Below are 12,554 nucleotides of genomic sequence, written 5' to 3'. Positions count from 1 at the left end.
GAGGTAACTTCAATATCACTGTATTTTTTCTTCTCATTTTGAACTTTTTTTAAAATTTTATTTTAAAACCTGACAAAAGAAAAACAATATTAAAATACCATGATCTGTTACTATGGGCAAGGCTCTACTCAGCTTATACTAGAACAGTAATTTGTAGCTTGATAACTTGTCTTTCTTGGTTATATCTTGGATACTATCCAGTACAGATTTGTGAGCATCAGTAGGAATGGATCTGAACATGACAGTTGGTTCTGATGATCCAGTACACACCCTGTGCATTGTCATGGGATTTTACTCCAAAGTCTCATCCTCTGGATTAGACCCTCCTTAGGAGCTGAAGTATTGAGTATATTTCCAAAAACACTTTTTCATTCACTTTGATCTGAGAGGCCATTAATTGGTATGAATTAAACTGGACATTTTAACCTCATTGACAATATTCATTTAATTGCCAATTTTCATTTCTGAAACGTGTCTGAACTTAAATGTCAATATGAACACATTTCTAGACTGTTGGAGGTTTTAGTGACTTGTTCCGTGGCCTAAATGGCTTGCATATGTGTCATGGAATTAAATAGAAATAGTCTTCTCCTTACACTTAAATGTGAAGATTCTACAGTTTTTGCAAAAGATCAAAAGATAATGATCTCTCTTCCTCATCTTGGAGCTATAATATGCATTGGATGTAGTCAAATGCTACTTAGAGGAGCTATAGTTTCACATGTGCTTGTATTTCGTTTTTAAGGTGATCTGAACTTGATTGTTTGCTTATCTTAAACTCGTGATGTATAATTTTAGTAAGCACTAAAATATTCTTCAAATATTGGAGAAATAAAGGCTATCAAGTGCTCTGTTAGCATTTCGAAATTTCTTTATTTCCTAACAAGGTGACTGAAATGAATTTCACGTTTTGCTGTTTTTCAGTGACTGTAAATGACTGATAGATGAAATCCTTCCTTGCAACATCTGTTTAGTTTATAAAAATCCTGTTAGTCATGTTATCCTGGCATTTATGCTATTGTGATTTCATTGGTGTAGATCTAAAGGGAGAATGAGACCTTAAGTGCAGGGTGATAACATAAAATTTTGTTAATCAATGAACTAGCAAGGAATTTATGCAATTCTTTTTTTATTATCTCTGAATGATTCATCATATTAAAAACCTCCGTAGTTCTACAATTTCAAGCAGATTCTAGAAATTAATGACAAAATTTCAATGTTTGATTAAGGAAGCTTTGTCACATGTAATTACAGATACTAAGAGGACAAATTTGCTGTCAAAAAGGTTTATGCTGCTATTTTGTGATGATGATTGGACTCTACTCTCATTTAAATTCCATTGCCTTCAAATAGTTCTGCCTTTTATCTCTATCAATGTTGTTACTCATTGCACATTTCCTCTGTATACATGAATTAAATAAATCTTCTGTATCTTTATAATGTTTGTCTGTCAAAAGTTCAGAGCCAAAATCTGATTTCTGTGCTCATACTGAATAATGCTTAATTCCAAGAGTGATGCTGTGTATAGAATAAGTTGCTAATCAGCATAAATTTGGGAATGTGTGTGTTTTGAAATGTTAAGCTGAAATAAGAATAATATTCAAAAAGCTTGAATAATTGAGAATTTCTTGATTTTTGTAGGGACCGCTTCTATTAGGCAGTGAGACATCCACATACAAACATCTATCTTCAGTCTTTGAGTTGCAAAGTGAAAAAAGTCCTTAAGTCATGGACATATTGGAAAAAATCCACTGTAGTGTCACCAACATGGTCAAGATATTGCAGCACCTATCCTTTGAAGAGCGGTTGAGTGAATTGGAACTGTTCAGTCTTGAGGAGACCAAGGAGAGTTCTCATCAATGTATGTAAATACCTGCTGGGTAGATGCAAAGAAGACAGAGGCATTCTCTTCTTAGTTCACCCTGCAAGAGCAGGAGTTTGGACCAGAGGTGCCTTCCTACCCCAATCATTCTGTGATAAAACACAGTTTTAGGGAATTCACTGAGCTCTTCAAACGTCTAATAAGCTTTTATTCATTAAAAACTGCTGGAAATTGGGCATCAGGTGGCATGGTTTATTCCATTTGTGCATCTTTTACTCAATTTGCAGGCAACTAAAGAGCTGTGTTGGGAATTTGTCTCTTAATGAATCATTTGCTGCTCTGAAATGAGAAGTTGTTCTCTAGAATTTCTAGTTGAAATTAGAAATCTTCAGTTATGCAGAAAGTGAAATAAATCATTTGTGTCTTTGGAGACAATTGTTTTTTTGTTACCAAATGCTGCATACCACTGAAAGAGCCAGATACACTTTTACATTGCTTACTGATAATCTTACTGATAATCTTAGGAAGACTTTGTGTTTTGGAAAAAGCTTCGCAACACAGTTGCATGTGCTTTGAAAACGCTGAAATAATTATGATGTTCATTTATTTGGAGTACTATTATACAAATTCATATTAGCCTTTATAAAGTCAAAGCAGTTTCAATCTTCATACTGCCCTATTGCTAAGAAATTGTTATTTTTCACATTGCAAATGTGCTTGTGTACTTGTGAATTATTTCTCTTATGAAAGACTGAAGAAAATTGAAACTTTTCTCCTTATTCCCCATGTGTTGCATACCTTTTACTCAATGGTGTGTTTTCTTAATATTTCATTTCCCTTGAAATTTGCTCCTTGGAAAATACTTAAATAATGTGATACTATGCTGAAAATACAGATCTTAAAAGAAATCAAGTTTTCCAGCTTAATGGCAGGGGTTTTAGCACAAGTTGCCTCTGCATCTGGAACACTGGAAAGGGAAAAGGTATTCTTCTTTTACAAACAAGGAAGAGAAATCCAGTGAAATTGCAGTGTTTTAATACAGCTGACAAGGGATGAATGAGTAGCTGAAAAGCGTAGTTCTGTGTTGGAATTTGCTTAAGACAGGCAAACATAATGGATAAAGTCTTAAATGAATTCTGGGTTGTTGTAGGATTTTCTAAAATTATTATTTTTGGATGCTATACAAAATTATTAACTGTCTGCTCACAAACAAGAAATTTGGTTACAGAAGCATTATTACATGATAGTGCTTTTCTCAATATCATCTTTTGAAGGTCTTGTTTCAAAAAGCCGTTCACTGAAAAGAAACGACATGAATAAAACTGTGAACAAACTATATTTTATGGAAAGGTTGAAAAAGCTGTCTGTGTGATGTGAAAGAAATGATGTTAAGTAGTATCACAAGCAGGAAATGTATCATTTTTTAACTGGCATAATGTGGGAATTTTTTAATGATAATTGATATTAGATGTGTACAGTGGTAGCGAATTACTGCAAAATGAGTTAGTAAGATTGAAAATTGTCTCCCATTAAGGGAGGTTTTCAATTTAGCCAATGGTTACTAAGCAGGCAACTATCCTCATGCTGTTCCAGCGTTTAAATCAATGTGTAAAACACAAGAGTCTTATTTTTAAGTTAATCTCACAAATGTTTGCTTTAAGATTACAAATCCATTTCTTTTTCTTGATTAGAATGGAAAAGCAACATATTTTCAAGTCTTTGAATGCAACATTTCATCATTAAGGAACATTATTAAAATGTACTCACATCTGTAGATTACTGGACATGGTTTTAACCAAGCCAAAGAAGTTGAAGGTGGATCAGTGAGGATCTAAAATATAACGAGCACATGAGACTACCTTTGTCTTCATGAATTGAAGAGATCTGCTCCTATTCCTCTGTGAATTAGTTCCATGAAATTCAAACTGGTGTACCTTATATCCTTTGAGAGGTATTTTGTTACACAGAGAGTATGTTGCTTTGAAACTTTGTTATGCTCCTATAGTTTGTTTTCTCCACAAAATTATTAAACTTAATTTTATGTATTAGGACTTCTAATAGGGTTCCAAGTACTGCCATTCAAAAGCTCTTATGCCAGCAGAGTTTGCTCTTCGAGCAAATGGTGCTTGCAGCAGAGCTTTTGTTTCACTGTGCATGTTCAGAAATATCTAAAGGGTAATTCTTGAAAGGTGGATCTTCCCAAACACAGCTGACTTAAACTTAAAGCAGCAAACTTAATATGTGATGTAAAAATAACCATTGTTGCTTTAGGTTTTGTGTAAGCATAATCTGCAGAAGTGCCCATTCTGCCAGCAGGGATGGCCTGCTTGTCTCATGATAGTATGAGTTTGTACCAATGCTAACTACTCAAACTAACAAGTTGGCTTTTTTTAAATCAGGGTCAATCCAGTCATAGCAAAGGTCATGAAGTGGGTCTGTCTGCTTCAGTAAGAATTTGCTTTCATAAAAACATAGAACGGCTCAGGTTGGAAGGAACGTCAAGGATCATCAAGCTCCAACCCCCCCACCGCAGGCAGGGCCACCAACCTCCACATTTAATCCTAGACCCATCCAACCAGGCCTTGAAACCTCCAGAGATGGGGCATCCACAACCTTTCTGCGCAGCCTGTTCTACCACCTCACCACTTTCATAGTAAAGAACTTCCCCCTGACATCCAACTTAAATCTTCCCTCCTTTCCTAACTAAAACACCATGTGGATGAGGAAACGGGTAGGTTAGTTGCTACTTGAAAAACTGCTGAACTCTTAGCCTTGAAGGTCTTTTGTCTTCCATGTTCCCAAGCCCTTAGACTGCAAGTGGGATTTCAGAGAGAGCCATTAACTAGCATGAAAACAGAAAGAACTAGACTGATTTTAAATTTATTCTTTGCCTAATGATTTTACTGTTTTTCTGGGTGTTGAAAGAAGTTTCCCTGTTGCAAGAAATGTCTGAAAATAGCAGACAGTAAAGACTGTTTATAGGACTTAAATTCTTTCAGTGGCGATTTTCTTCTAATTCAAATAGGAGGAACATAGTTGGAGCAGTGGGAAAATTATATTTTTAAGGACAATTTCGTAGTAAAGTATCATAGTGATTTGTTAGACTGGAATTTTGCGGGCACTTGATCTAAGTCACTGTTGCCAGAGTAACAAAATTCTGAGTGCATTATTTGGCAGGCAAAGAAGGAATTCTGTCAAGTATGTTTTGTTTGAGTGTAATTACCATAGATCTATATGTTGTGGTTTGTTATGGTGTTTCTTTCCTTTTTTTTTTTTTTTTTTTTTTAATTTCCTTCCTGTCTGGGTTTTAACTAGTGTCTGGATGAATGAAAGACTGTAATCAGTTGCAAATATTGTAGAAGTTAAAGCAAACATCTTGCATTCACATAGCACTTTACTGTTTACTATTACTCTGAAATTATAGTGTGTGATTGAAATTACACAGATATGTTTATGTAAACATATGGCTTACATTAACTTTTATCCAAGTGTTTAGATGAATTTCACTTTGTAATTTTGTTATTGGAGATCAAGCCAAGTACTCAGCACAGGGTTTCACTTCAAAGATCCTTTAAACAATTGTTTAGAATGCTAGAAACTCTTACACCGAGATTTAGTGCTTTTGATTTTTTTGTTTGTTTGTTTTTTCCCCAAGTCTGAAAAAATTTTTGAATGTTGTTGTAGAAATCATAAATTTGTTTTATTAAGTCATCTCCTATTTTTAAGCATAAATATAAATCATTTTTTATAAATATAAACATGGAAGGGTATCAAAGAAAATGTAGTTAAAAGCAACAGATTTTGTACTTGCTTTCATCCTTCACTACATCTTCACTATTTTTAGTCACAAAAATAATAGTAATCAGCTTTCAAACAGAATAGCTTTCACAAATCAATGAACCGTTGATGAAATTGCCAACAATAAGCATTAAGGATTGAAATATGATAGGAAAGGAGGGTGCTGATGAAAATGAAGGTAGAGAAATAAAAATGGGAATCCATTTTATCTATGTATTTAAAATCTGTGGGAATTATTGGTTGTTAAAGTTGGAGAGCTTTTCATTATTTATCAAAATAAGGAGAATTTTGTTGATCAAAAGACATAAAACACCAAAAATAGTAGAAGCATGATCTTTTTTCTTTTTTTTTTTTCTGTGGTAGGAATATTTATATTTTCTAGTAAGGAAAGCTGCACTAACAGAATAAATCTACAAAATCCTTAATTTAATAAAATAAAATTTTCTATAGCTTCCTGCCTTTATGTAGGTTCTGTGCTAAAAACGTTGATAAGGTGTCTCGCTCCAATTTATAGGTTTTCACGGTCCTTGCTCGGGACTTGTCTGGACTTGAACAAGTCCATCTGTGTCCCCAGCAAGCTTTGAGACACAGAAGTTAACAGAATAGTCTCTTACATAAGGGGATCAACATACCTCTGTTCTGGAGCTTTACTCCTTAAGGCACAGCCTTTTATTGGAATCTTGCAGCCCATGACCAGAAGACTGTGGTAATGCAAAGCTTCTGTGTTTTGCTGATGTTGTCTGTGTGTTCTGGCTTTTATAGAAGTTTGCTGATTGAGTTGTAACTTAAAAAAATGAAAGAGCTATCCTAGAATACCAGAGCATCTTAGTGTCAGTGAAAATCAGCTTTCTAGTTTACTGGAGGAACATAAGTAGGAGTCACTGATGACTCCTTCTAGCTGGAATTTTTGTTTTATGTATCTTCAAACAATCAGACCTATAGCTTACTCTTTTTAAAAACATTGGACTGCTGATAAACAAAATATTCAGCTAGGTAATGTATCAAACTAGTGATATCAATATCAGTACTCTGACTTTTTACAGGTAGTTTCTAGAACTGTAGCCTGAAATTTGAAATTAGTTACATTAGTTTTCATACTTGTTGAATCTGATATGTAGTCGCTATTCTAAGTTTTTTTTCTCTTCTTTATTAATCTCTCAAAACATTCCCATATTCCTTAATCATTCATAAACTGTTATTTCTTTCTGTTGTTATACATTGCCCCTGTCAAGAGCAGTATAATGCTTTAACCATTGTTGGAGGGAATTGTCATATAAGATTGATAGCTGTAAAGGACTTTTTTTGGTGTTTGTTTGTTTTTCTTCCTCTTGTTATTCATCTCTGTGTACCATATCTGTTTGGACAAAACAATTGCTAAAATTGCTGCATAACAACAAAAAACTGAAGACTTCTTCTACTTCTGGATTTCTCACAAGTGGAGAAACTCCACTGCACATAATGAAGGATAAAATATAGGAGTAATCTAATAACACATTAGACCATAAGGCTTCAGATATATGTATTCATTAAAGGGTAGAATTAGTTCTTTTATTCTCTGTAATATACATTTTGTCTGAATGCTTGGGCTCTTTAAAGACCCGAAGTTTAAATGAATAAATATGCACCAAGTAAAATGTGCGGAAATTTGCAACCTTTTTGTTACGTATTTTCTAACTGCATTTAGTAACATGAAATATCAGTTATTCTCTAAGGTATTATGTATTTGTAGATCATAAAGATTTAGCTTAAATTAAACATCGCAGCTGGTTGCTTTAATTTAATGCGTTATAGCACAAATGTTTCAACAGCTTGACTAAAATGAACCATACTGCAAATTCAAAGGAAGAGCGAAGGTCAATGCACATACAGCCTAGTGATTTGCAAACTTTTTTATTATTATTATTATTCAGATATATTAAATTTATTTTGTAGAACTTAGCTTAGTGCAATGGAATTTGACAGAATAGTACAATTTAGCAAAATATCTTGAACAATTTTTATTTAAAACAATGTGGTATGCTGTAAAAGTTCAAAATAGTATAGCTGTCTCAAATTTTCAGAAGGAAAGAAAAAACTGAATACCTTCTGAATAACCAGATCTTTTGAATTCTTTCATATGCATAAATTACGTGATTACATAAAGTATACATTACAAAAATTATTTATTTTTATGTAATATGTATCAGTAATTCATTTATCCTATTAAATATTATTGCTTCTTAGGGACATTTTAGTCAGTATGGCTCTATCTCATCTATATCGGGGGGTTCCTTAGACAAACAAGTGAAATTTAGGCATCTAGATTTCGTCTGTTTCTAATTGTCTAAGAAAATGCATCATTTCATATTCAAGAAGATCTTCAGTTCAAAGCAGCTATCGTTTCTACCCACCTATTCAATTTAAGTATAGTGTTGTACATTAACTTTGAAAATGGGTAATGGAATTTTGTGAAGACACTTTTTCCTGTATGTACCCCAAATTCTTGTAGATGAACACTTCGCTATAACTGTACTAGGTATACATACTTCAATACGGAGCTGAACAACATGGCCCAGCACTTTTAACTCAGTTAAGCAGCAAGTAATTCTAACTTGGATGTGCTTTATGAGTTTTATTTGATTCATACCTATGATAATGCAGAAAAATAAGCTTTATGGAGTCTTTAAATTGAAGATATACTAGCAGAAATTTGTTGCTTCACTTCACTTTTTTGTATTGCTTTGTTTGATTACTACGTTGCTTACCTTAGTAAAAAATGGGAGCTGGCACTGCTGTAGCAGAATTACTGCATATATGAATGCAGACCACCAAACCAGGATGAAGAGGTAGATGAAATACTGTATAAGCAGCGGAGAGAAGTCTCGCAATTGCTAACCCCTTGTTCTTGCAAGGAACTTCAACTTAGCAGATGTCTGCTGGAAATATAATACAGTGAAGAGTAAGCACTCCAGGGAGTTTCTAGTTTGTGTTGAAGAAAACTTCCTGACACAGCTGGTGAGTGAGCCAACTAGAGAAGGCACCCATCAGGGAAACACTTGTGGGTGATGTAAGGGTTGGAGGTCATTTTGGGCGCAGAAGGATAAAAAGCTGACTGAGTGTCTGGGCCCAAAAAGTTGTGGTGAATGGAGTTAAATCCATCAGAAGCCAGTCATGAGTGGTGTGCCTCAAGACTCCATATTAGAGATATGCTTCTAATATCTTTTATCTCTTTAATATATCTTTAATATATTTATCAGTGTTTTGGATGAGGGGATCGTGTGCACCTTGAGAAGGTGTGCAGATAATCCCAAGCAGTCTTGATCTTGTTGAGGATGAGAAGGTTCCACAGTGGTGCCTGGATAGGCGTGTGTCACAAGGCTGTTCGTGTCCCATACAGTGCTACAGGTTTGAAGAAAAGGGGCTGCAATGCTCTCTGGTGGCCTGCATCTGAAATTTTGTGGCCATCAGGTCTAGGGGAGAGATCGTCCCGCTGTATTCAGCTCTGATGAGGCTGTACCTTGAGTACTTGTTCAGTTTTGGGCCTTTCACAATGAATAACACATTGAGGCACTGGAATGTGTCCAGCGAAAGGCAATGAAGCAAGTAGAGGGTCTGAAACACAAGTCTTAAGAAGAGTGCTGAGGGAACTGGGATTGTTCAGTATGGAGAACAGGAAAATCAGGGGAGACCTTATAGCTCTTTACAAGTCCCTGAAATGAAGTTATAGCAAGGTGGGGACAGCCTCTTCTCTTCTCCCAAGCAACAAGTGTTAGGACAAGAAGAAAAGGCTTCAAGTTGTGCCAGGGCACATTTAAACTAGGTATTACGAACAGTTTCTTCACTGAAAACATTGTGGAGCAGTGAAACAGGCAGCCCAGGGAAGTAGTTGAGTCATACCAGGAGGTGATTCAAAGATAGATAGGCATGGTGAATAGGGAAATGGTTCAGTGATAGACTTGACAGTGCTAGATTAACAGTTGGTCTTGATATTAAAGGTCTTTTCCTACCTAAGTCATTCTATGATTTTCTGATGGTATGTTCAGTTGTAAACAAATATATCTGCTCACTTAATTTCTTATATGGCTCTTGGTATTTCCAGATACTTATTTTATGAATTATTTTTGTTTTTATTATCATAACTTAAAAACTACTTTTTCCTTTGCTAATTCTACACTTGATTTCCACTTGCCTGTTTTTTTGCCCTTCTGAAACTAAGTAGATTTTTAATACTAAATTAATATTCTAAGGCAGTACTGCATTAAATCATTTACGTTCTACCATTTTAATTATGGAGAACTTAGTTGAAAGTTACTGTGTTAATGAGAAATAAAAGCTCCATTTCATAAATTTAAGTAAAACCTGATTCAATTTAGTTTGTAAAAGAAACGTTACATATCTGTAATAATACTTGGTAAATATTTGCGTACATAAAAATAAACAGACATGTTATTGGAATTATGTTGTTTTTTTTTTTTTAAACAAAGCACCTGTTCTTATATCTCCATAATACAGTTTTCATAGTATTTTCAAAAATATTATCCATTTCTCACAACTGAATTTCTTGCATACACGTTGATTTTTGCATTCCTTAACTTCTGCATTAATGCTTGAGGTTTTCATTCAATTTGTTTTTACTTGACAAGTTGACAGCAACAATTGTTTTTCACTGAGATTTAAAGCTTAATTCAGTTGATAATGGTATGTTCTCCTGCAAATATGTAAATGTTATTTTAATCTGCTGGTATAGAAAGTAAATTACTTAACTCCCATTTCTCCTCTGTTTTGGTTTAAAAGCATTAATTTTAAAAGATTAATTCAAATAATCACTTTTTGGAGACCAAGTGTTAGTTTGGTTTTCTTCTTTCCTTCCCTCATTAAAGTTAGACTTCTAACTCCTACCAAGAAAATGATGTGACACCCATAAATGCAATCAGAAATTGTATCTAAAAGTTAATACAAACCGTTGGTTGCTTACAGCATTTAAAATACTTGTTGTTCATAGACTTAAAAACTTAGATCTACGTTATATAACAAATAAAATTTTAGTAAACTCATTTGCTAAAATAAGTGCTTTAGAAATACTGGTGCAGTTGTGTTACTTATTTTTAGAATGAGATATTTGAAATCCAGGGCATCCAATTATCACATGGATTTAAGAAGCAAGTTTTTACACTAAAGTGAAAATTCGGATCTGCTGTTTTTGTGGGATTATAGTAGTATGTGAATAAATTGTGAAAACGCGATTACAAAATGGTCACGGAAATTGGAGGCTGAAAAATGAAGAACTCCTTTGGAAATCACTGTCATGAAGATTGACTTAATTTCTAGCAGCAATAGCACTTCCAGTGTCATGAACCTTCTTCCTACCTGTTCCCTCCCCATCCAAATCCTCAAAAGATAGAGGAATTAATCTACCAATGAGAGTTTAGTGCTTTTAGTTTAGCCATTCTTTGTTACACAATTTAGATATTATTTCTTCTTTTCAGCCAAAATTTATTTTTTTCTGAGCTAAATGTCATAAGATATCCTTGGAAGAGCATATTTAACCCATAGAAATTGTCACCTTCCTGCCAGATGTTGCTCCCAGAGTAATGAAGGCCCAAGAAATGAATGAATAAGTTTCATTTTATGTGGATAACTGTGTGGATAACACATTAAACACTTTTCTAGAAGTCCCAGGACAAAATATCTGGTAAGTAGTCCAACTGAACTTTGGCCATTGCCAAGGGAAAGCAAGCTTAGAAAAATATCTACAGTTTCAAGTTAAAAGGCAAACAGGATTTAAGAGCAGTTATCTTCATCTCACACAAAACCAATCTTCTGACATTTACTACTATGTTAGTGAAATCTATTTAATTATGTCTTCTCTGAGACATAATTTTCTGGGACATTTCATGTGAACTAATTCGCTTTATTTTCCATAGGTGCCAGGATATTCTAAGGTGTATGTTTCTGTTACCACATCGGTATAAAGGAGTTTCAGAGTAACTTACAACACCTAGCAGCTAATTTTGAAACATTGTGAGTTGCATAAGGATTATTTTTTGTTTAAGCACATCAGGGAATATTAATATTTCTACAGATTCTCTTTGCATATGATTTGATATTGCAGTGAAGTATTCTGTCAGTTGTGCTTATGACTAAAACGCAATGAAATTTCTGCTCGTGGTTCACACCAGCAAAAGAAGTCTAAAAGGTGATTCTGAATGTTCTATTTTGGACAAGGAATTAAGTGATAATCTGGATACGACAACCTATCAGTTTGTAATGACATAGTACAGTTGGGGTAATCAGAATTATTGGTCTTTGCAAAGTACCATCCTGATACTTAGTAACTGTTGGAAACATAAGTAACCATCCGTATAGTGCAATCAGTTGAAACAGGAAAGGAGACATAACAACCAGGAGTATATGAACTATATGACCTGTACTAAATAAAGGGCAATTTGTTAAGAAACATTGGTAGAGAACATTCCTTTCCTGATGATTATCTTTTTGATCTACAAAATGAGTGGAAATACAAGAGGAAAAGACATGGGAAGAGAGGTGCAGTACAGCATGACTGCCCCTCTCCCTTTTGACCTTGAATCTCTTACTATGTCCAATTTAAAGATTTCACTGGAAAGAGTATCCAGTCACTAACTGTGACTCAGAGCATATTTCTCTTCCCCTGCAAACTTATTACTAAAACCTTTGGACATTTCATAGTGTGCAAAAGATGTAATTATGCTATAATAGATGTAACTTCCATGGTTGAAATAGTTGTGATATTGACTGTTACTTTTACATACGCTTTAATGTTTCTTTGAACTCACAACTCATTTTTCCAAATTCCTCACATGTACCGATAAAGGCATAGTGCAGCAATACACTTCTATCCTGTTTGTACACTCAAAATTCCACTCCACTTTTCCAGAAGCACTTAAGCTGTAGAACACATGTGTTGCTGGCTTAC

The 12,554-nt window shown here is 34.3% G+C and overlaps 1 protein-coding gene across 6 annotated transcripts in view; it reads left to right on the top strand.

Moving 5' to 3' along the window:
* The window catches only part of CCSER1 (coiled-coil serine rich protein 1), a 617,185-nt gene that overhangs the window by 371,252 nt on the left and 233,379 nt on the right, over positions 1–12,554 (top strand). Inside the window, exon 9 of one of the 6 annotated variants that reach the window (XM_042812633.1) lies at positions 1,642–1,764. The exons of the other annotated variants lie outside the window; for them this stretch is intronic. Within the exon in view, the coding sequence (XP_042668567.1) occupies positions 1,642–1,725 (84 nt within the window). The 3' untranslated portion in view covers positions 1,726–1,764. Of the gene's footprint in view, positions 1–1,641; positions 1,765–12,554 lie in introns of those variants that run through there. 6 annotated transcript variants of the gene reach the window in all.

The sequence above is a fragment of the Centrocercus urophasianus genome, unplaced genomic scaffold (genome assembly GCF_019232065.1).
Source record: "Centrocercus urophasianus isolate 14NV4802_14NV808 unplaced genomic scaffold, USGS_Curo_1.0 seq_13, whole genome shotgun sequence".
Taxonomy (NCBI): Eukaryota; Metazoa; Chordata; class Aves; order Galliformes; family Phasianidae; genus Centrocercus; species Centrocercus urophasianus.
This window is presented reverse-complemented; position numbering and strand designations above follow the sequence as displayed.